The 27,213-nt window shown below is 46.7% G+C and overlaps 2 protein-coding genes across 5 annotated transcripts in view; one reads left to right on the top strand and one right to left on the bottom strand.

Annotated features, from left to right (window-relative positions):
- Window positions 1-4,036: 4,036 nt before the first annotated feature.
- The window catches only part of NHSL2 (NHS like 2), a 77,961-nt gene continuing 54,784 nt past the window's right edge, over window positions 4,037-27,213 (bottom strand). For 2 of the 3 annotated variants that reach the window (XM_037145445.2, XM_053662304.1), the window contains exons 2-8: window positions 21,325-21,480; window positions 18,342-18,469; window positions 17,839-18,034; window positions 15,945-16,076; window positions 12,083-14,389; window positions 10,236-10,368; window positions 4,037-9,415 (exon numbers count right to left, since the gene is read on the bottom strand). In XM_037145445.2, coding sequence (XP_037001340.2) covers window positions 9,091-9,415; window positions 10,236-10,368; window positions 12,083-14,389; window positions 15,945-16,076; window positions 17,839-18,034; window positions 18,342-18,469; window positions 21,325-21,480 — 3,377 coding nt within the window. In that variant the 3' untranslated portion in view covers window positions 4,037-9,090. The remainder of the gene's footprint in view (window positions 9,416-10,235; window positions 10,369-12,082; window positions 14,390-15,944; window positions 16,077-17,838; window positions 18,035-18,341; window positions 18,470-21,324; window positions 21,481-27,213) is intronic. The other variant, XM_037145446.2, reaches the window with a different exon arrangement.
- RTL5 (retrotransposon Gag like 5) lies at window positions 21,499-26,297 on the top strand. Of its 2 annotated transcripts, none has more exons than XM_037145449.2 (2): window positions 21,499-24,832; window positions 25,722-26,297. In XM_037145449.2, the coding sequence occupies exon 1, from the start codon at window positions 21,990-21,992 to the stop codon at window positions 23,670-23,672; it is 1,683 nt and encodes a 560-aa protein (XP_037001344.2). In that variant the 5' UTR covers window positions 21,499-21,989; the 3' UTR covers window positions 23,673-24,832; window positions 25,722-26,297. The 2 variants fall into 2 exon arrangements, with proteins under 2 accessions (XP_037001344.2, XP_037001343.2); XM_037145448.2 differs by having other exon boundaries at window positions 21,499-25,271.

Raw genomic sequence — 27,213 nt, 5'->3', positions numbered from 1 at the left:
TTCAGGGCTCTCAGAAGTTTATGAGAATCAGATTCCATGTGTGTGGGCCCCATACTTGTGTGGTCAGGAAAACATGCTCATGAACTGGGCTTAGTGTCTGAATAAAGGCATCATTGCTAAAATGAAAACCAGAGGGGGAGACAGAAAACAATTTGAACAGAAGTTGTTTATTTTAAGAAGACACAAACAGCTCTAGCTATATAAAGAATACAATTCAATTGCTGGTAGCAAGCCAGTAAGAAATGGTTTTGTTTAAAAAAAAAGGAAAAAAAGAAAGAAAGAAAGAAAGAAAGAAAGAAAGAAAGAAAGAAAGAAAGAAAGAAAGAAAGAAAGAAAGAAAGAAAGAAGGACTAGAAAAACCCTTTGTAATATCACGCCACAGAGGGCTTCCTTCCATTTTGTGTTGGAATTATAGAAAGACTGGGATTCCAATCCTTCTTGGTTTCCGTTGCTTCTTGAAATTTTTTTCCATGGACACATTCTCATCACTGAAGGGGTTACCTTATTTCTGCCTTCCAGTTTAGGATATTGGTTTATAAATTCCAGTCTCCCTCATTTTCCTTAGGTACATTGTTGGCACTCAGAACTGAACCATAGTGCTAACTTCACAAAATTTCATCTCCTGACTATGCATAATAGGACTAGTCAATCCTCCTTCCTCATTTTGCTTTTGGCAAGTGTGGCACTTCTGCTGCCTTAGCGTCAAAGGCACAAGCCTGGCTCCCTTCCTAAGCCTGGGAATCCTAAACAAAAGGCAGAAAGAAACTGTTTCACGGATGCTTTCAAATCAGAAAATCCTGAAAGTAATTTATGTCTCTGACTTTCTAAAACTTAGATTTCAGTGAGTGGGTAGATCTCTGGGCTCAAATGACAAAGGGTCAGTTAAAGATCCTAAGAAGTAATTTGCGTAGAAAAATCTGAAGCCTGAGAGGTATGTCTGAGTGACCGAGTCCTTAATGAATGAAAGTCATAGCTCTTTGTGTGTTGGCCTGTTCAGAACTGCCACAGAAGAGTTTCTTCAAATGGCTTCTTGGGAGAAGCCAGCACAAGCCAATGGAAAAGATGAAAAAAGGGAAATGCCTCAGGAGCCCCAATAATCCCCTTCTCCTTGACCAGCCCCATCAGACCTGGATCTAGACCAGAGAACTGCTGTGAGCAGTGGATGGGGCATATGTGCACATGTGTGTGTGTGTGTGTGTGTGAGATACATACATTAGGGAATGGGGACTTCACAGTCCAGCTGGAGAAACTACGCTTGCACACAGGCATACACCTTGTCATTCACTCATATCTCCTCTTGTTTATATGAGCAAATATTAATATGTGACTCTGAGCTTTAGACCTCCAAGTAATAGCATTAGAGATAGAGATGGAGCAAGATGGAGAAAGATGTGAAAGAGCTTTAAGAAATCCTTTTAGAGGTGCAGGAAACAGGAAATGGTAGTGTGTTGAATACCTGCTGATTTGGTGCTGCCCAGGGCATCCCAAGGAGCCCATGCCTGGGGGCAGGGACCCAGGAGGCAGGAGATTTTGGCAAGAAAAGCTGAAGACACAAAATACCTTCTATAACTCATTGTTTTTCTTGCTGGGGCTGAGTCTAGAACAGGTCCAAATCACATTAGAAAATGGGCATGTGGACATTCACAGTCATTGGAACCAAGAGAGCTGGGGATTTTCCTAGGGAATTGTATATTAGACTGGAGTCTCAGGGCCTGAGCTACCAGACTCTCCAGGGACAGCCCTAAACTTGTGATGGGAGTATGAGGTAGAGTGAAAGATGAACCACAGTTTGGGGGTAAGGATGGGACAAAAGAAATAAGAAAGCTCAGAAATCCATGCTTCCCTGCTAACTTCCCTTAAACTTGTAGAAGCAGAGGCACATTGGCTAACCTGGATAAGAGAGCTAGAGAAAACAATGAGGGTTCCTACACTGAGATAGTCAGTGAAAATGATAGATAGCTAGATAGGTAGATAGATAGATAGATAGATAGATAGATAGATAGATAGATAGATCATAAAGGGTATCCTATTGAAGAGTAATGGTTGGCATAAGCAGCTGTTCTCCACCCACCTCTGTGAAGAGTTATCTGACAATGCAGGACATGGGAAGTCAGTGAGCCATATTATGCAGTACACAAACCAGTAATTACATAGGACAGGTCACAGAAATGCCAGTCTCAGAGGACAGTCTGGACCAAGGCTCAGCAAACTATGACAAGTGGGCTAAATCCAGCCTGTGGCTTTTATGGCCCAAGAGCTAATCATTGTATTTACATTTTTAAGGTGTAAAAACACCTTTTAAAAGGTCAAACACCAAAAAAGAATTTTCTACTGAGGCCATATGTGGCTTACAAAGCTTAAAATAGTTACTATCTGGCCCTTTACAAAAATAATTTATCAACCCCTGATCTAATGATGAGGAAAATACCACCACCCTCTGAGCATTCCTGAAAAGGGAAACCAAAAAGATCCAGGAGAATAAAAGGGAACAATGGAAATGATTGGAAATACCATTCCATATGACTAAGATAGCCCCTAAAGGGCCACTGCCTGCAATTCCAGAGAATAATGAGGTATGCATGAACTATGGAGGGAAACCCAAGAATAGCTAAAGAGAGAGTTAGACTAATCAGCACTAGGCAAAGAATGTTCTGGAAAAGAGACTGCATGCAGAACTTAGTATGGTTAGAGAATTCTGTTATTGTTTGATAAGATGAAGATAGAATTTGAGCCCAGGGATTGGTAAAATATCAAGCTAGTTGAAGTTTCTAGGACACAACTAAGTATCTCATGAGCATGTAACAGTCTGAAAATCTCATAAAATTTAAGTGAAAGATAAAGTAGATTCTAGGAAAGCCTATATTGGCTTGCTCTACTTTAAATAAACACCAATTACAAAAGTTCACACTAGAAGAAGTAGAGGCTTTTAGGAGACAGTGACAAGAGAATTCTTTGTTTTTCAAAAGAAATCACCAAAAGATTCCCTTACATAGAAAGCTTCTCTCCTAAAACTGGAATTTGATGCAAAAAATTCATTTTTCAAATAACTTTTAAAGAAAACATCCATTGTACAAAGTAGAACACATATATTGAATTTGGAGGAAAATTAATGTTTCTAAACTGAAAATCAGATTTGTCTTTGAATTTATGAACTAAAGAACTCTTGATCACTATTCATATATATATATATATATGAAATATCCGAGAAACACATGTGTCACAAAAGCAGAAGCCAGCTGTAAGTCTTCTATAAATGTAGTGCTTTAAAATGAAAAAACACTGAACCCAAAGGCAGGAGACCTGAGATTGAGGCCGGGATCTGCCACTGTGTGACCTTGAGTGAGTTATTTAACCTTCCTGGGCCTCAGTTCCTCATCTTTAAAATGAGAAGTTGGTCCCTTTGAGCTCTAGTATTCCATGACTACAGATAAATATAGAAATAAGATAAATACAACAATCTAGAAATAAGAAATATTCCCCAAAGTAAGATTTGGAGCCAGTAGAAAAAAGTAGCAATGAAATATAATAAAAAGAATAAAATTTTAACTACTAGCCAGAGTAAATATATCTCATTTAAAAATTAATGAAAGATTTGCAATTTACAATTGATCAGGAGAGATAAGAACATACACATTGATATTTTTTCACCATCATACATACAGAGGAGGAAATGAGTTTGGGGTGACTTGTACAATGAGCACAATGCTGTGTTTGCATGCATAACATTCTATAAAATTGGACATTAGAAAAGCTCAACACCACATAAGGAATAAATTTCTATAAAGCTTGGCATTAAAGAGAGGCTAAAAGGAGTTAACTGGTTGTTCCAGTTCATATTTTGTTTGGGGATTAGGTGATATCAAATTCTGCTATTTAGGCAAAATTTTAAAATCTAATATACTTCTGCCAGAGCCCTTCTAGAGAACAGCAAGTAGCTGATTCAGATTGATGATTTCTTAACACCACACAACAACATGACAATATATATCACGTAGCCAGAGACTGATCACTGTAATGATAGCAGTGATGGGAAATGATGGGAGGGTTGGAATCATTTAGAGAGTTGTGACTGTAGTTATCCAGGAGCTTGAAGAAGTAACATCACTAGAAGAGACACACGTGCATGTGCACGTGCCCACATGTACCCCCCCACCCCCACATACATTCCAGGGCTGCTGCTGCTGCTAGTCCTGGTACCATACTTTGAGAGGCACTGGTTTAGATTTGGGGCTTCACTGAACAAAATATATACCTATTTCACGCAACCCATTATCTATGCAAACTCCTTTTTGCTAAACATATTAAAAATGTCTCAGATGCGTGTCTATAGTCATTTACTATTGTATTCCTCTGTAAATCTGTTTTCAAGTCTTCTAAAACTTTTTCAAATTAATGTCACTGTTTAAATAATTATAACTTTTGCTGCCCTCTGACAAAGGCAGCTGTTTGTACCTCTTTCCCTCTCTCTTGTCCGTTTAAATCCCTTATTACTTTTAGCTGAAATACATACAAAGGGTTTTGGGGAGAATCTTGTCTCATTCTCACACCAAGCTGAAGTGATAGCACAAAACATAGATGGCGTGGAGCAGAGGCTCATGTTCAGTAAACTTGTATCTCCAGTAAGTTTAATAGTCACCACCGATACTGGACTGACATTGATTGGACAATATTGGACACTTTCACCTTTCACAAACAGGACATATCTTCACAAACTCTTCAAATCCTTTTGTTTCTACTCAAATTATAAATATCATTAATTCCATTTGTGTAAAAATGTTAACGTACAATTATCTAGGCCTTTTGAGTGGCTATTAGTAGCATTTCTGAGAGTCCCTTGGTTGTAGCCGTATTGAGCAATACCGGATATCAGGACAATTAAATCGACTATCAGTAATTTATTACAATAATTCCAGGAGATTAATGTATTTGTCATATTCTGGAGTTAGCTGTCAGGGAATTTGGCCTTTCCATGGTGAAAAAAAAAAAAAAAAACACTTCTGCAACTAATTGATGCCTAAAATTCTACAAGTAGAATTTCATTCCTTTGGCATAAGGTTTTTTCCCCTGTTAAACTGCAAACAACCTTCAAAAGAGGTAGCATTGAGCCTTATAATCTCAAAGTAAAGGAATTTATCCCTTTCCTGAGAGCACACTTTTCTTAGCTAGGAAGAGAACAAACTAGGAGGCACTCAGAAGAGTTGGTGCTGTGAAGAAGGTCTGGGAAGAATGGAGCAGAAACAGGAGACCAACGATCCCAATGACCAGACCTCCAACTCATTCAGTATTTTGCTGATGGGCTATCCTGCTGGCATCCCTTACTAAAATGGATACTAACTTGCCACTTGGAGCAGGTTACTTAGAAAGCAACCATGTTTTCTGATAATAATGAAGATTCTTTGATGGACATAGGCATACAAAACTTTAGAGTAGTGGAAAAACAGATGGCAACAAAAACATCTGGTGCAACAACAGGCGGGGAGTTAACCCCCAAATCAGAAGAACCATAGTTGCTCTTAGGAAGAAGATAAACTGATAGTACTTTATGGAGTGCAAATCACAGAGCCAGGACAAGGGTAAGGCACTTGCACAGCCCTGAGAGTGGGCGCCTTCTTAAATTTTGCACCCCACACACCTCACTTACCTCACTCCAGGCCTGGCCCTGGCAAATCATATTAAATTGAAAGCTCACCATTGTGTTACACACTTGGTGCTGCTGAAAGGCTGCACTGGTGAGGAAAAGAGCACTGACCATGAGCTCATCTTTTTAGGGAAGAGTGCATTTATGAGGAAGAAGGCAGGCGCGTGGACAGATCTGCTCAGACTGATAGGTATAGTGGAATCGTGATCCAAACCATGTTGTCTAGAGTTAAAATGGATGTCTGGTAACATGCTTGTTGAATCTACTCTGTCTTTACACATTCAGGGTGATGTTTCCAGATCAATTGGTCAGTCTGTGGTCATTAAGCTAACATGAATTAATTTGCTGCCTTGCTCTTGCCTCCTTCAAGGGTGAGCTGTCAACTACAGCTGCAGTTCACAGGGATTGTGGCTAAGGGGCAAGTTGGGGCCAGGTGGAAGTCTCAGGAGAGAGACTGAGGCAGGCAAAGGAGAGGAGACACCAGCAAAGCTTCTTGTTATGCTGGGAATGACTTGCTCTCTAGCCTCAGCATCTGTACCACAAATATGTAATGAATACCCACCAAGAGCAAAGCACTCTTAACTACTCATTAACCTCTCCTAGGGATGACTTCCTGCACTCCTGACTGGACTGCCTGCTCCTATTGGTTAGAATCAGAGGAAACAAAGAAACAGAACTTGAATGGAAGCTGACCTCCTGGGGCCAACTTCATGTCACTTGCACCTCTTCTGTATTCCACCTTCAGAAATTGTTATCGTTATTACTTATAATAGTAATAGTGGCAGTAGTAGGTTCTCTGAAAGCATTTTTGGAGGGGCTCTCAGCCTCTCTTCTCCAGTCTCAGCAGAGTAGGTGCAGAAGGCAGCAAATACTGTGGTTTGTGCCTGGGTGGGAGAAAGAGTTGGTGTTATGATAATCAAGGGGAGGAGAGAGGTTGAGTGTTACGAGTAGGAAAGATGTTCACTGTTATGTTCATTGATGGTTGGTAGAAATCAAACAGTTTGGTTGTTGTTTGTTGGGAACTAGGTCCACCTCTTGCAAAACATTAAATGAATATTTCTAGTCCTCCATGTTACCTCTAGCCACACAATCTCTGCCTGAAATTCTCATGTGCTAATGGGAACACCACTGGCCATTTGAGGGTCACAGTGATGATGTAGAAGATGTTTTCAAAATTCCAGGCATACAGAGTGTTGTAGAGGAAAGTAAGACTCAAGGTAATTGAAAAATATACAGGTATCTGGGTATTCAGCTTAGAATCTTTTGGGGAAACCATCAGAGGTAGCAAGGTGAGGGGAGAGGCAAACCCCACTAGAAGTAGCAAACAAGAAGCTTCCAGTAAAATCAGCAGAAGTAATAAGTCCTATACTGTGTGAGTCTCATACTTAGCTTTAGAGTTCAGCTATTATTAATGGTTCCCAAGGAGAATGACCTGGCTGTCTTTTACCTCTGTTAGGCAAAAGCACAAACTCTCCTTCATTTTCCTACTGAGCAAGATGTTTATGTCTTTTGGAATTCTGAGTCTGGGACAGACAAGTGTGGCATTCATATATAAATTAAGGCCAGAAATGACTTTTTTATTTCAGGTAAAACCCCTGAAATTAGGTCAGGTCTTTTAAACCAAATAATTTGAATACCTTAAAAAACACCTGGAATTTTGCCGTTTATTATTTTAAGTGGCTTCTGTCTAAACCAGGGGAAAGTGCTGATTGCAAGGGAGTAGGTGGGGCTGGCCTGTACTCAGAAGTCTAGAATTCAGAACTGTACCAACCAAGGGCCTAGGCCTAGGGCTTCTGTGTGAGAGGTTTAAATCTTCTCAGCACTCAGTGTAGTTTTTTAGGTGCTCTGTCCCCTGGAGTGTGGGCAGTTGTGTTAAGAGCTTGCTTCTCATTGGTGAGTAACACGGACTATCAAAATCAAGATCTGTTTGTCTCTGGGGCAGTTTCTGCTTTTTCCAGGAGGCTGACCAATGAATCTATTGGGTGGAGGGGGGTGAAGGCGGAAGGGGTTGGGGAACCCTCTTTGTGGAACAGTCTACAATTGCACGTGGCTTCTTTTTCCCTAAGAGATGGTGGACAGTTACCCCTCCATTACTGGTCAGCCAGTTTTCTTTATCCAATGCTTTGTTCCTCCCTGCCCCCAGAAACCAGACATATGAAAATCCAATGAATCACTGCTCTTGCTTTGCTTAGGAAGTTGAACTGACAAGAACAGTTAGTGCCTATAAGCTTTGAGGTGGGGCAGGAGGGATACCAATGATTGTTCTGAGGCTCCATCAGCAATCCATTTACCAGTTCTTACCCTCTGTCCCCACATGGTTAACAGAAAGTTGGTCAAACAGTGTAAGCTAAATGGCAAAAAGTACACCATTTTGGGGGTGTGTTATGGGCCACAGCAATTTGCAAGGCTGCCTTTTAGCTTCTGGATATATCCTTTTAGTCTATACATTCTCAGTTTTAGACCATCGTAAGACTTCCTTTAAACAAAACAAAACCAACCACAAACCACACTTACTTTCTCTCCTCCTTGAGACTTTCATGATGTTGTTCCTTTAGCTAATTACTTCCTGTAATGAATGTTATATGCAAATGATATGAGAGTTCTTCGAATGCAGCATAAGCTGGGCACAGATCCTACCTATCAATGTTGTCAGACACTTGAAGGATCTGAAGGCGCTAGTGCAAGTCCCCTTGGCGAGATCAGAGTGAACAAATGACTGCCTTGTTTTTTGGCCAAGCTTGGTTCATCCAAAGCAACTTGATCCTGACCTTTTCAAGCTAAGGGGTTGTGGGAAGGATCTCTATGTTGTTGAAACTCATCACCCTGATCACCGTGTAGACAATCAAACTGCAAAAGGCATGAAGTTTCAGGACAGAGTAACATTCATATTTTTCACAAAAGCCATACAATCAACCCCATGCCGAAATAAGTGCACACCTGCAAACCTCTAGAAGGAGAGAGCTACACCATGGTTGAAGAGGCATCAGAGTCTTTCTGTTTTTCCACAAAGTCATCAAGGCCTCACCAGGAAAATGTATCATCAGCAGTGGCTCCCCAGGTCCCTAGGTTTGGCAGCCCTCAGTCTGCTCTCACACTGTGCTCCTCAGTGACAGGAGCCATGGATAGAGCAGCTGGTCATTGTTTTAAAAGATGGCACATGTGTCCTTGTATCTGAGAATTTCTTCTTAGTGCATACCACTGGCGGGAAATAAGGAGAAGATCCATAGTCAGTAATGGCAAGATGTTAAGTATGAAACCGTAAAATGTCCGAACATGATTAAAGTGCCTGATGACTTTAGTTCTAGATAAAGTGGTCTCTCTCCTACTGTCCAAAATGTGAATTAAAGTAAAAGAAGTGTAGGCTCTTTTGATTTGTTCATGGTTTCTTTTTAAAAACTTTTCTCTTCCCCCTTTTCTACTCAAGTTTAGTACCCTACTTGATCACTCAAGGCTTAGGTACTGGGGCTATCGGTGGTGTCGTAGTCTTTCGAAAATTGTGCGATAATTCTCCGAGCCAGTGGATTAGTGGTCTTCAGCAGTTCGGCTGCTGAGGGCCGGGACCTTGGAGTTGCCTTACTTCCCTTCTTCTGTAGCAAGGCCTTGAAATCATCATTTCTGCCAGCATCTAGGCTGGCACTGCCGCTTGACCCTGCAGAGGCAGCTGACTCACTAATTGGAGAATCAGCTGTGTTCCTTATTGGTGAGTAGGAGCTCGGTCTGCTGCCTCCAGCAAAGGCTTCCCCAGGCTCCTTCCAGCCAAGAAGCTTTCTTTTGGACCTACGTAAGAGAAAGTTTGCTTTGAGTGAATTCATGGGGCAGTCATTTCCTAAGGCTTCATATAAGTTCATGTATGCCAGTGATGTGATCTGGGAACTTCCATGCAGCAGCCTTGCAAGCAGTTGCACTCCCCAACTTTCTCTTGCTCCAAGTCCTTGGGCTCCCTTGTCTGGTCCCTCTCCCCATACTCCTTTCAGTGCCTGCAGCTGGAGTCATGGGCCTGCGCCTGTAGGCTCAGTCCTGCCCAGCTCTTAGGACTGAAGAAGAATTTAAGGAGTCAAGCTCAGTGACTGATCAAGACAGCCTGGGAACTGACCTTCCTCAAAACTGGTGCTCTAGCTCCAATAACTGGGTGATTTCCAGTTTCCTCCTCACTGAGCCCCTGCTTTGTGCCCCTGTCCAATAACTGGGTCCCCATCTGGTTCCCCCTTCACCTTAAGTTCCTGCTCTGATACTCGGCCTGGTGCCTCACTTGACTTCTTGATAAGATTTTTTTGTACAAAGAATTCTGTAAAGGGTTAAATGTCTCCAACTGTAGACAAAGCTGTGAGAAAGCAGATGGAGCCACAATAGGCTGAGCAGTTGCTAGGAGACGAGGGGCCTCTCACTTGGCACCTGGTCCTTCCTTCCCCACCCCTCCTCCACTTCACCCAGAGATGTCAGTGAATTGGTGACGTGAGGCCCTGTACTGCTTTCACATATGTAGGTATCTGAACTTGTCTCCAGTTTCTATTCTAATGGCTGCTTAGAGAGAAAAGTTTGTCTTTTGGTATAGAAAGGGAAGGCAATTACAATAGGAATTAAGGTAATTGGTCCAGACCTGTGTATCACAGTAAATAAATCTTCAGTTGTGCGTGAAGCCACAAACACATCATCATCATCTTCTGCAATCCATTCAGCTGTTTTATCACTGATAACACTTTTCTCTTCAGTGCTGGGTTCCATGGAACTCCCTAGGTATAAGAACCAGAAGGAGTTACTTTGACTACAAGAGTAGGGACAAAGCACATTCTCATCTGTATTTCATCTGATGTTCAAAGCAACTCTGGAAGAGCAGCAGGGTGGAGATTCTTAATGTCTCCACTCTGCAAAGGAACATGATGTTCAGAAGGTTAGCGATTTGATCAAGGTGGACTGAGTGCTGAAGATCAGCCTGGGTCCCTGCTCTCTCATGCCTCTTCTGTTACAATGGGCTGCTTGAGCATTCTCTTGTTTTAAATGGGTCCTTTTTAAAAATCAAAGAGCCAAGAGAAATCTACAGCAGTGACTCAACCAGTGGGTAGGAGAGGTACCTACCTGAATTTCAGAGTGAGTCTGAGGGGTTTGAGAAAGAAATTCTAAAATTATCTCTGACTTTGCTTTGTTTGAATGTACTAGTCACAATGATCTAATTTATACTGAAAGTCCAAATCAGCTTAAGGAAGGCCATAAGATTTTAATGTTTGGCCCTGGCTAGTGTGGCTCAGTGGACTGAGTGCTGGCCTGCAAACCAAAGGGTCACTGGTTTGATTCCCACTCAGGGCACATGCCTGGGTTGCAGGCCAGGTCCCCAGTAGGGGGCATGTGAGAGGTAACCACAAACTGATGTTTTTCTCCCTCTCTTTCTCCCTCCCTTCCCTTCTCTACAAATAAATAAATAAAATAACAACAACAAAAAAAAGATTTTGACGCTTGGTGTGGAGAGTTCAAAAAAGGAAGAGAAACATGGACAAACCTGGAAAACATTATGCTTAGTGAAGCAAGCCAGCCACAGAAAGACAAATACTGTATGATTCCACTTACATGAAGTCCCGAGAGGAGTCAGATTCAAAGACAGAAAGCAGAATGGTGGTTGCTAGGGCTGAGGGGAGGGGGTAATGGGGAGTTAATGTTTAATGGGTGCAGACTTCAGTTTTGCAAGATGAAAAGAGTTCTGGAGATGAATGGTGGTGATGGATATATTAGAGTGTGAGTATACTTAGCACTACTGAACTGTACATGTAAAACTGGTTAACGTGGTACAGTTTATGTTATGTGTATTTTGCCACAATGAAAACAAAAAGAGACAAGGAAGAAACCCCAAAAGGATGAGAAATATTATCTAACTTAGTCTTACTGTTCCAGAAAGAGCTAACCATCTAAGAAAGTGAGCTCCTTTTCCTGTCGAAAGCCTGCTGCTGGCAATGCATTCCATTGCTTCAGAAGCCTGCAAGCCCACCATGTCACTTGAACTCAGCCTGGGAGGGTGCCCAGTCTTATGCATGAAACTAAACTCAGTGTGGCTAGTGCAAAGTACTGTACAGTAAAGGAGAGAGAGAGAGAGAGAGAGAGAGAGAGAGAGAGAGAGAGAGAGAGATCGTTCCTAGGGCAGAGGAAACATGCCTGACTAGGTAGATGGGCTCCTAAGGTCCTAGGATGCTAAGACCTAGTTTCATTTCATTACCTTGGCACTGGGAGTTTCAGGGTAGACTGGCTCAAACTGAGCCTTGGAGATCTGTCCCTGGGTCAGTTCCAATCCCAAGGGCAGTGAGGCCTATTTAGAGTAACCCAAACCCTCAAGATATGTCCTTACTGACTTGGTCATCCTGGGGCCATGATCATGGGGCACTGGCTTCTGTCTCTGGCACTCCATTCTCAGCCTCATCTCTCCTGGGATTGAAAGGAAAAGCCAGCAGATAGTTTACTAACCCAGAGGGCTTGCCTCCCTTTCACTGTCAGCGTGTGGTATTGAAGTGGTCCTTGTATCAGGTGATTGCAGGTGGTCGCTGGTTGGGGGACACTTGGCATCTTCCTCCAGGGTGATGATGGGGCTGACAGGTAGCCTAGGTTCAGCTCCGCAGGCCTCCATGTGAGCTGTAGGTGAGGTTAGAGGCAGGTAGAGAATGCTGGGCTTTTTTGGTACAGGAGGCGGAATCTTGCCTTTTTTCTTCTCAGCTTGTTCTTGGCTCTGGAAGCTAATTCTTTCAGGCAGAGCTCTTGTCTTGGGGCCCTCATCCTCTGTGCTTCCCTGGGGAGGTTGCTGTGTTCCTGAGCAGAAGGCACCAGAGGAACTGGCAAAAGGTGTGAAAACAACAGATGATGATGCTGTTGACTCCCCTGGGCTTCTGGCCTCAGGGAAGCTGAAAGACTTTGGTTTCTGTACCACCGTGTAGATGTCTGGAGGGAGTGACCTCATGTGTTGAACTGAGCTCTTAGGGGTCATAGCCAATGTAGGTGAAGTGAGAGGGTGCTCCTCAGGGACAGATGGTGGCTTATGGACCAAGCTTGGAGGCCTTCGGGCCAGTGGGGGTTTCTCAGCTATGGGAGGTTTCATCTTTCTCTCTGGCAAGGTGAAGACTTCTCCTCCCGATTCCTCAGCATAGTCAGGGCTCTCGATGTCATCTTCTGGCTCAGATTTGCTGACTGACCTCAGGCGAACAGAACGTAGGTCAGACTGAGTAACCATGGGCATGATTGGCTGATTGGGACTAGTTTTCTGGAGCAGCTTGGCCCCAAAATTTGTATCTGAGTGATGCCGGCTCACCTTGGTTTTGCTTCGGATAGAGATACTCATCCCAGACAAATCCAGGTAGGTAGACGAGGTCAATGGCAGGTCAAATGATAGTCGTGACTTGGAAATTTTTTCCATTGGTGATGTTGGGGGTAGTGATGACTTCCTCTCAGGTACCACTGGACGCACTCGACCACTGCCACTCGGAGGGGGCAAGTGGCCCAATGTCAAGGACATGGAGACAGTGGGTGTTGGTGTCTCTGACTGACTGGAGTATCCACTGGAGGGTGACATCAGCCCAGTGGGTCTCCCTGGGGAGGGTACCTCCCTGGCCTCTACCTCAATGGAGAGTTGTGAAGGTGTTGTAGCTCTGGAGGTGGAAGGGGAGGCAAGAGACTCTGAGCTGCCCTGAACTGGAGTACACTCAATGACTGTGGTGCCAGTGGCAGTGCTGGAGCTGGACAAGGACTGGTAGGTGTCACCAGATTTCCAGTCAGTAAGATACCAATGGTGGGAGAATTGTGTACCTTCTGGGTCTTTGAAGGTAGGCACAGCTGGGTGACTCTGGGATGAGTGATGTCCTTGGTGTTCCAAGGAGAGGCAAAGGCTTCTGGGCCTCTGATCCTTGGGTAGTGCGGACCCACCTTCTGGCTCATCTTTGACCAGCGAGACACTGCGCATTGGTGGGGAAGGCTTCTTTTTGGCCTTCTTGAGTGAGATACTCTTGGATCTCTGCCTTCTATGCTGGGCCTCCTGTTGGGAACTAAGGGAGGCAATGTTGTCAGCACTGTTACTGCCCTCGGAACTTGTACTGGCATATGGCAGGGCACAGGCTTCAGTGGACTTTTGCTCCTCATTGTAGTCCACATCTGTGGTGCCTGAGTCTGTGGGCACAGACAGTGACCGCTCCCGGAACCTGCTGGCCCCACCTGGGCCTGTCTCCAGTCTTGAGGTACCACCACCAGTTAGAAGGCCAATCTTGAAGGGTCGCTCTGATATCTGCCTTCGTTGCATAGGGTGTTCAGAATAGCCAGCTGATCCACTGCATCCTGCTGGATTATCACGAATGACAAAGACACTGGCAGCCTCCTTAGGAACCAGAGGTGGCAGTGTGTGTACAGAAACCCATGCATTCCCAGAGGAAGGATGTTTTCCATTTTCATTGACTTGATTGCTCTGACTAGTGGCACTCGGAGTCATATAGGTAAAAGCATCTCCCTTCCAGGAAGCAGAGAATGTAGATTCTGTTGGTCCATTGCAAGAACTGGGGACACTATATACCATTCCCATGCTTTCCATGCCAGGAGGCTTGGTGCCACCATGCACCTGGAGAGGTTCTTCCAGATCACTAGAAGGATTTCTCAGTGCTGGTGAGCTGAGATTTGGGAAGCGAACTTCCTGACTGACTGCAACTCTTCCATGAACACCTTCTGGAACAGAATGACTGTGCTTGATGTCTGAGCTGGTTGAGCGAGCCACCCTGCCTGTGGGGCTGTTGCTGTGACCTGGAGGAGGGAAACACAGAACATTAGTGGTGCAACCAGGGATCCCCCAGCAGCTCCTGTGATGGCAGCACCAAGTTTTTGCCAAGAAGCATTTGCCAACAACTTGGTCAGAATTCCTTGGTTCCTCCTTTCCATAGACGAGAATGCATGGGAAGTTGGGTCCTTGCCCATCACGACACAGTGAGTCACAGGGTGCCCTTGAATTATCCATATGGCTGCCAAGGACTTTCCAGCTTTGATTATTCCTTTTGGATCTGAAGTGGCAGGTGGGGACTACCCTGCATTTTTTCCTGGGCTTTCACCCCAGGCTCATGAAACTGTCACAGACCTCAGCGTTCACTTCTCCTAAGATGAAAGTAGAGACTTTTGAACTATAAAAGACAGCACTATATGACTTTCAGCTCTAGCAATGAATTTGGAGTATGCCATAGCTGGAAAGCACAGAGTGTAGTTGCATTTTTGGCACCTGTCACTTTTTAACTTTGCCACATGAAGACTTAAGATAAGCTACGGATGTGAGGGAACCATTCCGATATTCAAAATCCCCCAAGATTTCTCATACACACAACAGTTATCACTGTTCTGTCATTACTATTGCTACTACTGCTGTGATAAAATTGATAGTAACAGGCACCATCTGCTGAATGCACACTATGTACCAGGCATAGGGTAGACAAATTATATACAATAACTCCAATCCTCATGACAACTCCATCAGGTTGGTATCATTATTCCCAATTTATAGTTGAAGAAGCTGAGACTGAGAGAATTCTTTAACTTGCTCAAGGCCTCATGGTTAAGAAATGGAGAGCCTGGGTTTGCATCCACCTCTCTGGTCTCTGCTCTTTGGATGGCATTCATTTAACAGCAGTAATGGTTCTGTTAAGATGGCGCTTTTTAAAAAAAAAAATTTTTTTATTTATCTTTAGAGGGGAAGGGAAGGAGAGAGGGAGAGAAATATCAATGTATGGTTGCCTTTCGTGCATCCCCTGCTGGGAACTGGCCTGCAGGGAACCGGCCTGTTCCAGGCATGTGCTCTGACTGGGAATCGAACCGCCATTGTCTGGTTCACAGGCCCGCGCTCAATCCACTGAGCTACACCAGCCAGGGCAAGATGGTGCTTTTAATGATAATTCCTCCTGTACCTACTTGGATAAACTTGTATGTCAATACATGGTTATGTTCCATTTATAATAGGAAACAATAATATTATAAATTTATAGCCTGGGAGACTGGCTCTTCATGTTTGGTTGCTCCCCTTGACCAAAGACCCTTGGTTATCTTTACTGGAGACCTGGCCCACAACCCAGGCATGTGCCCTGACTGGGAATCGAACCAGCAGCCCTTTGGTTCACAGGCCAGTGCTCAGTCCACTGAGCTATACCAGCCAGGGTCCCTTGGTTATCTTTAATTACCACATTGGCTTTTTCAGAATATGCAAAGCCCACCCCCTCAAATTATTCTTGTTCCCCATCACCACAATATAACCCGGGTGGCAGGATTGGAGGAAGTGAGCAAGGGGAAGGGTCTGGGGGATCAACTGTAGTGGGGTCACCTTGGTCTCGCTGGGAAAAGTTAGAGAATCCAATAATGGTCCGCCTCCGCCTCAGGGTGGACTTGGGGTTCACGGCTGTCTCTGTATTAAACAATGAGTGTCGCAAACTTGCGTGTTTATCAAACTGCTGCCCTGTAGCCAAAATAAAGACACTTGGGTGCATCTTGTTTTTTTGTTTACAGTATAGTGGAAATGGGCCTGAGGCAGAGAGAAGGGATGATGGCAGTAGCAATGAGCATGAACAGCATCCAGGCAGGTGGCCATTCTTCCACATCCCTCCCAACATGACCCCAGATACCCAGAGCCCCAAGACATACATGCTGGCTTTCATAGGCTACATCTAGGGTCACCTGTAAGTATTAGGTGGTTGAGAGCCATGGTTTTCAATCCTGGCTACATGTAGAAATAAACCAGGCAGCTTCTGAAACTCCAATACCTGGATCCCAGCCCAGAACATTTAACTCTTTGGGAGAAGGCCCAGGTAGAAGCTATTTCTCAAACTCCCCAGGTGGTTGATTATTAAGATGTACAGCTTGAGGCGGGAACCATTACTATAGACAGACAGGTTGAGACTAGAGGTCGCTTGATTATAATCTTTTCTTAAAGAAAGCCTTTATGTGGGCCAGAGGACAGTGTCTCCAAGAAGCTGCTTTACCTCCTCCCACCATCCAGGAAGCTGCCTGACCTTTGATTACATTTTGGTGGTGACTGAGATCTATTTCTCCTAAAGCACTGGGTCAGTCTTTGTTCCTGTGGCACTGCTGGGCCAGGGACAGGGTGAGATAGGGCGTAAGGTCCACTACTCCCCTCACCATCTCTCATTCAACAGTTGTTTAACCAAACCTTCCCCTCTCAGCCTCATAGCAAGGGACTCTGTGGACAAAGTTTAGGGCCAGCCTTACTGCAAGTAAGATAGAAATTGAGAAACAAAGTGTCCACAATCACTTTGTGAGTCTCTCCTCTCAGCTCTCACTTCTTTTTATACATCTTCCTAGGCTGTGGGCTCTATTTCTTGCCTCTGATTTCCTGAGATGACGCCACTGGCACTGGATGACCCTATATCCAGGGAATGATACCACATGTGGCCAGAGCTGTCCTCTTTCTCTTCATCGACTTTTCCCAGCATATCACAGGCCAATGTGGCACGCAGGGTGCCTCTGGTCCCTTTGAATCACGAAGTCCTTATTTCACCAGATCGCTGGCCCTAACTCCTTCTGAAATAACCAGCCTTCCTCCTCTTTCACTTACAGCCAGTGGAATATAGAGCATAAATTAATAATGTGTGTGGTATAAAGTGTCCCATATCCCCAAAGTCATGTCCAGCTGAGCTCACACATCATGTTTCCCATTCTCAAGGTAGTACTGGACCCCTCTTTAGTGCTTTTGGCCTTGGCCTCTTTCTGTTACTTCCCTTATTAAATACTTGCCACACCAGTTGAGGAGGTCCACCTCACTAGAAGATCAAGTGTCAACTTAAAGTGCCATAGGCCTGTGGCCCATGCCCTGAGTATGAGCGTCCCTTTCCCCTCAGAGTCCTATCCAGACATGGCTTCTGGCACAAGAAGTTTTCTTTCCCCAACCCAAATGTAACTCAAACACTTCAAATTTCCATAGATGCTGTAAAGAGCATACAAGTTCATAAAGTTTCAGAGTTTTCTGTTAAGATCAACTTGCAGTTAATGTGGTAGTGCCATTACAGGGTGAAGAAAGAGCAGCCAGAGCACCCTCTTCTGCATGCCTCTGTTCCCTGGCAAGAGCTGTGACCTTGACAGTGCAGGGCGAGCTGATAGCAAAGAAAGTCTTGCACCCTCCCCCAGCACCCAGTGCATTTGGAGAGGATGGTCTGTAGTTGGCGTGGGAGGAAGCAAACAGAAGTGGTGCTAAGCAACTCTACCAGAGATGTTGATGGGCACAATGTCAGAGTGCGTGGAGCAAGGCTGAAGCCACCGCTTCTCCTCTAGGATGGGCAAAGGGAAGGGGCTATTCCAGGCAACTTGCTTGTCGGCTGTGGTAGACAGGCTCAGGGAGGCCTCAGGGGCCCTCACACCCTGGGTGGTAGTCTCATCCTCGTTCAGCTGCTGTTTTGTAGGCTGTTGGGAAAGAAGGTGATGGAAAGGGTGTGCTCCTGACTGGAGATGAGCCATGCCTGTGGGATGGCTTGTCTAAGCAGGGTGGTTGGAGGCTTTGTCTGGGAGGCAGGAAAACATGGACAGGCTGCCAGGCCAGACACCTGCTGTGCAAGGCCCATTTCAGACAGGCCTCAGGGCAGCTCTCCTGGTGAGCAGAGGGGAGCAGCAGCTTCTAGTGGATAATCTAAGCAGCTCAAGTCCCCCTATTGATGGGTGCCGGGTGAGCTCTGCGTGCTGGCTGTCCCAGGCAGGGGACTAGGCAACTCACCATCAATACAAACTCCAGACGCCTGGCAGACTGGGGCCTTGGGCTAGGGGTGGGCTCAGGGGCCTCATCAGCAGAGCGGAAGGTCTGCCCCAGCAGTCTGGCCTCCGAGTACTGTTCCTCATAGTCTTCTGAAAAACAGCACAGTGGATACACACTCTAGGGGGCCATGGCCGAGTGCTGGGCAAGGGAGGGACTGTGAGCCAGGGCTCCTGCTCTAGCTGCCAGGCCTGACTTGCATGGTTTCTTTAAGATATTTCCTGGCATCTGAGCCTCTGGATTTGAAAATGGGAAAATGCCTACTCCCCAGGGCTATGAGAGCCAAAAAGAAAAGGGAATCAATGAATTTGAGTTGTGCTGGTCCTGAGACTAAGCCTTTGCTTCAGTGGTCCCCACTGTGGTCAACTTGGAGAAGAGGCTCAGGACACAGACATCTTTTGCTACTTTATGCTGTAAGGTCCTCTCTTTGAAGCCCTGTAGCTTTTCAGGTTTTCTGCAGCCCTATGTGGGACATGACCTGTGTGCAGCACAGAGAGACTTGTATTGGGAAGTCCAATGTGCAGTGCTCCCTTGGATGTCAAGAACTCTTGCTCGAGATTCCAAGGGCCTGGCTTCCTGTACCTTACTCCCACTATAGGTAGTGACAGGTCCAGGGAGCTTAGGTGAAGGAGAAGGAAGTCAGAGAAAGTGGCAGGGGAGGAAAGAGAAATTCAGGGGCGTTGTCAAGGAGTAAGAAGGATGCATGAGATTTGAACTGGTTTCATTTAAGTGATGAATTCAAAAGAAGTGAGGGAATTCAATGAAATGAAGGAAGTGAGAGTCAAGAATCAACACGCAGGGAGTCAAGAGTTTGCCTCAAAGGTTGTCTGATCCAACACCTCATTCTGGACACAGACTTTCTTCTCAGCAGCCTTTCAATGTACCTCTTCAGACTCCAAACACAGTGGCAGAGAAGGGGAGGCAGCCTTCCTCCCAAGGCCACTTGGCCCAAGGCCACTCCCAGTGGCCCAAGGCCACTTATTCTATCCAAGGACAGTTGGGACTGTCAGGTGTCAGGAAAGTTCTTCCTTATCTTGAGGTGAAATCTGGCTCCCTCTAAATTTCCACCCACTAGTCCTAATCCTGCCTGTGATGACAACACAGAACACACTGATTCTCTTACTGCACAGTAGCTCCTCTCTTATCTGAACACAAAGCTCATGGTGTCTCTTGGAATCTTGCTGCTCTAAGGTCACCACTGCCTTGGCAAGGAGGTGAGGGTTATGGCTGTAGTCCAATTGAGTGGCTATCTGCCATTTTCTATTCTCCACCAGTGTTAATCCTCATTGGCATGAGTAAATGAGAGCTGATGTCTTTTCACATTTAATTTAGTGTCCACTTATGTCTACTGAGCACCTCTTGGGGATCCAGCCCTGTGCCAGGTGCTTCTGGAAACCTAAGAGATATGGTTCTTTACATTGACAAGCTCAGGCTGGTTAGGTAGACAAAGTATATATCCAAGGCTAATAGACAAATGGGCAAATGAATGAACAGATGAAAGAAAGAGTAGTTCAGAACTATACAAGTCCTCTTGAACTGGATGGTACAAAGTGCCTCATATGAGTGCTTATGGAGGGAGGGAATGGTGCAAAGTACAGAACTCATGTTAAAAGTTTTCTTGGATGAGGCAAGAATTGAACTTAAAAGAAAGTATAGGGATCAGAATGGGATAGAGGAAGGGCTTCTAGGCTTGGAAAAGAGGTCTGAATGAGATGAGAGAGCCTGAAGAGGGTATAGAGCTTGTGACTTAGCATTGAGGTTTTATGTATAATATTTTATTGAGATATAACTTACCTATGGTAAAGTGCATGAATCTTAAGTGTATAGTTCAGTGAATTTTGACATATACATTCCCCTTTGTAACCTCCACCCAGGTATTTACAGTACTCCAGTAGTTCATCTCCATAGGTCTGAGCTTTAATACCATGTATGGTGGATAAATCCCTCTGGTCAATGTGTATGGTTTTCCTATTGGAAGGTTTGATCAGGAATCATCTTGCTGTTTTTCTTTTCTTTTGTGTTAACTTTAGTATTGTGTTTAGCTCAGCCCATGTTCCAAAAGACATGTACTGGGAGTTGATGTTACATCTCATCAGGGTGTCTCTAGCAACAAGATACTCCTGCTAAGCAATTTATTTTGACTCTATTTTTAATTCTGACAAAAGTGTGCCACATGGGGAATTCTCATTTTAAAGATGACTGATTAACTAGAAGCTCAGAGAGGGTGTGTATCTGCATAATGTCACACAGCTAGGTAGGTGTATGATTCGAATTAGATTCTAGCTCTGTCTGCTTTCCAAGTCTGGTTTTCCTCCTCTGTCTGTGGGTGCAGTGTGATTGCTCAGGCACTCCGACTGGGCTGTTTCTCTGGGTGGGGAGGACCCAGCTTTGCCGCACTATGACCTCGACAACACTGGGTTGGGAATTGGGGATGAACTGAGTGCAGTAGCTACCCAGGAGACACGTGGACAAGGTTAATGCAAGAGTAGAGTGAGTGAAGCCCAGAGGAGATCTGCAGGTGCCTTTTTTGGCTGAGTGACAGCATTCCAAAGGCATGCATGGGTGATGTGGCAAGAGAAGTTTTGGAAGGCTTGTGGGTCACACTGTAGGAGTCTCTCTCATCCAGCTGTCTTTGGAAATGGTTTGACCCATTGCCCTGTTTCAGTTTCTGTCCTTTCCCCCCATGGAGTATGGAACTAAAAAAAAAAAAAAAAAAAAAAAAAAAAAAAAAAAGAGGGAGTGGTAAACACCGTAGAAATAGGACCTTTTAGAATTGTGAGTCGAGAAGGCAAAAGATAGAAAATGTGTGTGTGCTTTGTTTTTCACCGGGTTTTACAGTGTTCTCTCTTTTTCTCTCGCTGGTCCCTGTCCTCTCTTCTGTGCCTCCCTCCAGCCACTGCACATCTGGCCTGTGGGGTCAAGCCGCAGCCCCACTCCCTCTCGGTACCTTGCAACAGGCTCTGGAGATTAAGCTGCGCCTCGCGAAGCAGCTCCTCTACACTCGGGGGCCTGCCCGAGGAGAGGAACACGTTCACTGGCTGTCGCCATGACGACCTCGAGTGGGCAGTCGCTGTCGCATTTTCCCGACCCGAGTTAGCTGCAGCTAGGGAAGGAGAGAGTCAGTGAGAGGCTCAGTTGAGGGGTGGGCACGGCGGCCACTGGGCGCCCGCGGTTCCCGAAGTCCCGCCCCTGCTGGGGTGGGGAGGCGGGGCGAGGCTGTGCTTAAAAGACTGGGATCCCGCAGCCGCAACATTTTTCCTCGAGAGATCCTGCAGCAGTCCGCTCTATCCTGCTCTGCCTGGGGGCTGCTGTCTTGCCACCCACGACTTCCGCTCAGCGCCTCTCAGCTCCCGCTGCCGCCCGCCCTCCGCCCGCCCTCTCCGATCCCTGGGAAGAGGTAACGCGCCCCGGGCCCAGCCTCCGGGCCTTGTGCCTGGAGCTCCCTCCCTCCTCGCCTCGGTGGGTGTGGCTCGGCCTACCCTGCGCTCCCCGAGACACTTCGCTCCCCTCTGGGGCCCCACTGCATTTCGGCCTCCTTTCACGGCCCCTAGCTCGGCACCCCCACCACAAGCCCCCACCCTGCCCAGGACCCAGGGCCCCGATCGAGTCCAGATGTCCGAGGCATCAGGAAATCTCAATAGCCTACGCATGGCGAACGTGGCCCTGCGCGAGGAATTAAATGCCCTTCGCGGGGAGAATGCCAATTTGGGCCTTCAGCTAGGAAGAGCCCTGGCGGAGGTGAATTCCTTGCGGGGCAATGTCTCCAGCTACATCCGCTGGCCAGTGCCCGTCCTTGCAGAGGAGAACTTTGAGTTCCCGCTCAACGAGATAGACTCCTTGCCCGAGGGTGAAATGCCCTTCACGCGCTGGCCTCCCCCACGCACCGAGCCCGAGTGCGCCCCGGAGGAGCTGTTGGTCAGTGGGACCCAGGACTCTGGCACCTCTGAGGGCCAGGTCGACCCTCCCCCGCAGCCCAGCCCGCCCCCGCCTGCACTGCCCCCTCCGGCCTCCAAGGAGCAGCCTGCGCAGCCTCCTGTGCCACCTCTGGAGCGGCCGGAGCTAGAGCCCTTTTCAGGCGACCCGGTCTACCTGCCTGAATTCCTGATGCGGTTAGAGACCTTCATAGCCGACCATGAGGATCATTTCCCCGGGGGTGCCGAGAGGGTGGCTTTTTTGATCTCCTTTTTCACTGGTGATGCCAAGGACTGGGCCGTCTCAGTCACCCAGGAAGGAAGCCCCCTGCATGCCAACTTCCCGCGCTTCCTGGATGAAATCCGTAAGAAATTCTGTGGCCCCATCCCCCCAAGTGTGGCGAAAAAGGCCATTCGCAAGCTCAAGCAGGGAGACTGTACCCTCGGCAGCTATGCAGATGCTTTTCAGTTCCTGGCCCAATTCTTGTCTTGGGATGACTGTCGCCTTCAAAACCAGTTCCTCAAAGGCCTGTCAGAATTCTTCCGCAAGGAGCTCTTGTGGTCAACTGAAATGGCCGACCTGGATGAGCTGATTCTCGAATGTGTGGAGATAGAAAGGAAAGTGCGTGTCCCCAAGCCAATCCCGCTCCCCGGGGTTCGCAATATCTTCTTCCCTTTTGCTGCAGACCCTAATGTCGAGGGCAGTGGAGAAGAAGAGCGCTACAGTGAGGATGAAGATGCTGAGGTGCGCAGGCGCAGGCTTCATGACCAGGACCAGCGGAGGCGTGCGAGAGCTATTCAGCAAGAGATGAGGGAGCAGGAGGAGGAGAAGAGGAAGAAGGAGGAAGAGATGAAGAAGAAGGAGGAGGAGATGAAACAGAAACGGGAGGAGGAGGACGACGACGACGAGGACGAGATTGTGGTGGTGGATGTTGTGGACGAGGAAGAGGAGGAGATGAGGAAGAAGAATGAGGATGAGAAAAAGGATGAGGATAAGGGCCAGGAACCAGGGCAGGAGCCAGAGCAGGAGCCAGAACAGGAGGAAGAGACCGAGGATGAAGCCCAGGATGATGACCTAGATGAGCTGATGGAGGTAGAGCCGACCTATGCCAACGCTTCATCCCAGACTACTGGCTACTATCACGAAAATTTTCTAGATACATCACCTCCAATAATACAGCCCAGCAGACGGAGGAACCAGAATCGAGTCCCACTGCTGGAGGGCCTTCCAGGTACCAACTCGCCTTTCTACAGTTCACCACCGCTGATTCGCCGAGCAGGTCGCTTGGGGCAACGCCATACTAGAAGACGGCCCCCAGTGCTATTCCGCCTCACTCCAAGACAGGCAGGACACCGGGCTTCACGTGGCCGAATTCGCGTGTGAGTGCTGGGGTGAGATGGCCACTTGGAACACACCCTTCTACTGCGTTCCCTGCCCCTGCTATTGCTGCCACATCTGCCCCATTTGCTGACCAGTACCTAAGGGAGTTCCAAACCTGAAAAACCTAAAGACGACCTGTAGAACTCCAGGCCATCTTGCAGCCCTGACCAGGGAGTGACATGTGCTCAACCAAAGCCACCTGGGAAAGGAGGGGTCAGCGATAGCTGTCCTCTTGGCTGGGCACTCTGCTCAGTCCTGCCACAAGCTAGCAACCAGGTTTCTGGGCCTACCCCTATAAATGAACTGGTCACCCCCTTGTATTTCCCTTCTAGTTGTTCCTAACCCTGTGTCCTATGCTTTTATCTACTCTGACTGGCTCACCAGGACTTCACCTAATGGCTCACTGCTCTGTCCCAATGAGCAAAAGGACAGGCTACACTGAACTCCTAATGCCACTAATTATTAGACATAATGGATGGAGAGCAAGATGCTATCAAGAAATGTGCCTAGAAGCCTGCACTTGCTTCAGCCTCCAGCAGAAGGGCCCTAAAGATGACCCTACATCTAGCCCAGTGAGGGTGGGCAAAGCCGCTTGTCAAAGGGACAACTTGACTGAGGTTTGTCCTTCACTGACTGAGCAAGCTAGTTCCACCCTCACACAGACTACTACATCGGGTCCCTTGAACCAGCTTGCCAAATCTGGGGCCCTTTCCTCTTATCACACTGCCCTCCTGGGCATCCCCGCTGGACAGAGCCCAGTGTTACCACTTCCCCTGATGTTTCCTGGAAGATGGGGGAGGAGGAAGAGGACCAAAAAGAAGCAGCAACAACTCAGTTTGACATTGTGAGGAGTGACCGTTTCCTTAGGGATGGTGGTCTCCTCCCTGGGCTGGGTCTTGGACAGCAGCACCCAGCCAAAGGTCTTTGCAGGAGACCTGCCATGCTTGGGGGTTCACAGAGGCCTAATTGGCCTTTCCTTCCTGGACCAACGAGGAGAGAAAGGGCCCTAGCCCTGCTCTTTAACTTCAATTTAAAGAGTTCCCTAGTTGTCAGAAGGGAGAGGAAGTTTCCCTCTACAGAGATTGCAGCCTCGCAGCCGAGACATCTTCACATCTCTCCCATGGGTGGGAAGCCATGGCCTGATGCTGGGCTTCAATGAGATGGTAAGGCTTGACAGGGTGACAGCCTCCTAGTAACTAACTCCTGGGACTTCTGGGAACAAACCTCAGGACCCTTATAGCGAGTCCTGCTGCTTGCCATGGGTCCAGAAACCACTGCTTGTGCAGTGAAAAGGACATACTATGTCATTGACCACAGAATGCCAGCCAAACCCATTGCTGGCCTGAACTGCCCTTGACACTGAGCTGCCTGCACAGTGCCTGGCAGCTGGGCAAGTATAGCCAAGGTGTCTGTGGCCAGAGGGAAGGAGGCATAGTAAATTAAGCCTGTGTTCTTCACGGGAGTCCAATAGATAACCTCAGCCCAGCCTTAGGGTTTTGAGCCTCCTGGAAGCAAGAGGAAGGAGCTGGAGGAAGAGGAGTCACAAACAAACCCAGTTCATCTGCTGGCTGGTTGCTGGTGAGATCTATTCATCAGTGGGAGGTAAGAAGCCCTTTTGTTTATCATATATTTCTCAGCTGGGGATCAGCAGAGCTGGGTTCCTATAACCTGTTGCTACCTTTTCAAAAGGCCTCCCCCTCCTCCAAAGAGAAAAGTAATGCCTAATCATTACAATTTGGACAACAGAGAAAACTATAAGCACAAATAACCACCCAAACATTCAGAAACCCAGCACACAGAGGCAAATATTACTAGCACTTAGCTGCCTTTCTTTCTAGTGCATTCTCAGTGCATCTCTTCAAAGCTGAGATCATCTTGCAAGCTCTTGATCAGCAGGATTAAAAATGGCTGCCACCTATGCAGTCAGGCATACTGAATAATTGAAGTATTCTCTTAATTCTTTAAGCATTTTAGTTTCCTGGTTTCCCCGCCCCCATCCCCACCAGTGCAGGAGTGAACAACACTGTAAAGAAAATTTTGTCTGTTTTTCAGCTATTTTTCCAGGAGAGTGTGCCAGAAGGGGAAGTGCTGTTCTTCGAGGCTGTGAACTCTGTTTGCTGATGGTCAACATACTGGCCCTGCTGTCTATGTCCCTGCTGGAGAAGTGCAAAGGACAGGTGCCTTGCACCCCCACTTCCAGGGACCCCCTCAGCACAGGCCCTGCCTGTTTCCATGGTGCTTCCACCCTGAGACCTTGTAGCCTCAGCCAGGGAAAGAGTGGGTGAGCAGTGAGCTGGTTCCTGGCCCTCTGGTGGCAGGGGGGCCTGGGCTTCCCTTTGACCCCTTTTCCCTGCTTTCCCAGATCTTCAATATTTGTTGTGATGTAACAGCTGCAAGAGCTGTAAGAGGAACTATGGGCTTTGGGAACTTTCTTGGGCTGAAAGAGGGATGGGGGTGGGAGGATGCATGCAGGGGTATGAAGGCAGCCCAAGGATTCCCAAAGACTCGGGAGGAAACCCGTTGGGAATAAATGTGTTATTGTTATTGCGTTATTGTTACATTATTGTGATGTGAAGATAAATTCTGTATGCTAAAGCTTTCTCCTCAATAAAGATATAAAGGGTGTGTAAAGAATGTATCTGTCTGGGTTACTGAGCAAGCATAGATGGATATAAACAGTAGGCATCAGGTACTTCCCAGGCACTTTACCTGAAGCAATGCTAGCCTGAAGGCTTGCAATCCTCAGATGAGGAAACTAAGGCTCACTGAGGCCCAAAGGACCTAACTAGAGTCCTATTCATTTGTGTTGGAAGGAAGTGGAGGAACTAGGCATCTTAAAAATAGTATTAGTTATCTACTTCCTGGAATATAAAGGTATAAATGTCCCAGCCATCTTATAACAGTGACATGCCCCTCCCAGCCCCCCAAACACACACAGACTTTGAAGGGAGGGAGGGGAAGGAAGCCAGGCTGGGTGAGGCAGGAGGGCCTTTCCACTTTTTGACAGTAGGTGGTGCTATGTGACACCAGTAAGCTAGCTGGTGGAGTTTTTTTTTTTACCAGCCTCACAGCAGTCCATGCAGTGACCCTCCCAGCAAGATTTCACTGCCCTCATAGCACGTGGGTCAAAAGAAATTGAATCCCATTCTGGGGTTTGCTGAAGTTTCCCAGCCATGAATTGGACATTTTTTTTTTTGGTACAGTGGGTGTGAACGTTTATCAAGCCCCCTACTGGTACAAGTGCTGAGCCATGCAGTGGACATCCATTATCTCAGTTCATTTACCTTTTCTTACCTATGAGGTAGGAAACAGGCTTACAGAGAAGTCACCGGCCCAAGGTTCACAACTGGTAAGTGGCTCTTTTTCAGCCCCGCAGTTGCCTAGGAGTTGGCTCCTCTCTGCCTCCACTCATAGGCCCTACTGTCTTTCAGGTCTACCCTGTCATGCCCACCCTCCTCTAAGCTTATAGGACTGTGGTGACAGGCAAAGCCAGGTTTCAGAGCCACATTGGCTTTGCCCCTTTAAGGGGAAGGAAGGAAATAAG

This window comes from Artibeus jamaicensis, unplaced genomic scaffold, assembly GCF_021234435.1.
Source record: "Artibeus jamaicensis isolate MK-2021 breed Jamaican fruit bat unplaced genomic scaffold, CSHL_Jam_final contig_2377, whole genome shotgun sequence".
Lineage (NCBI taxonomy): Eukaryota > Metazoa > Chordata > Mammalia > Chiroptera > Phyllostomidae > Artibeus > Artibeus jamaicensis.
Note: the sequence above shows the minus strand (reverse complement) of the source record. Positions and strands in the feature narration are given on the sequence as shown.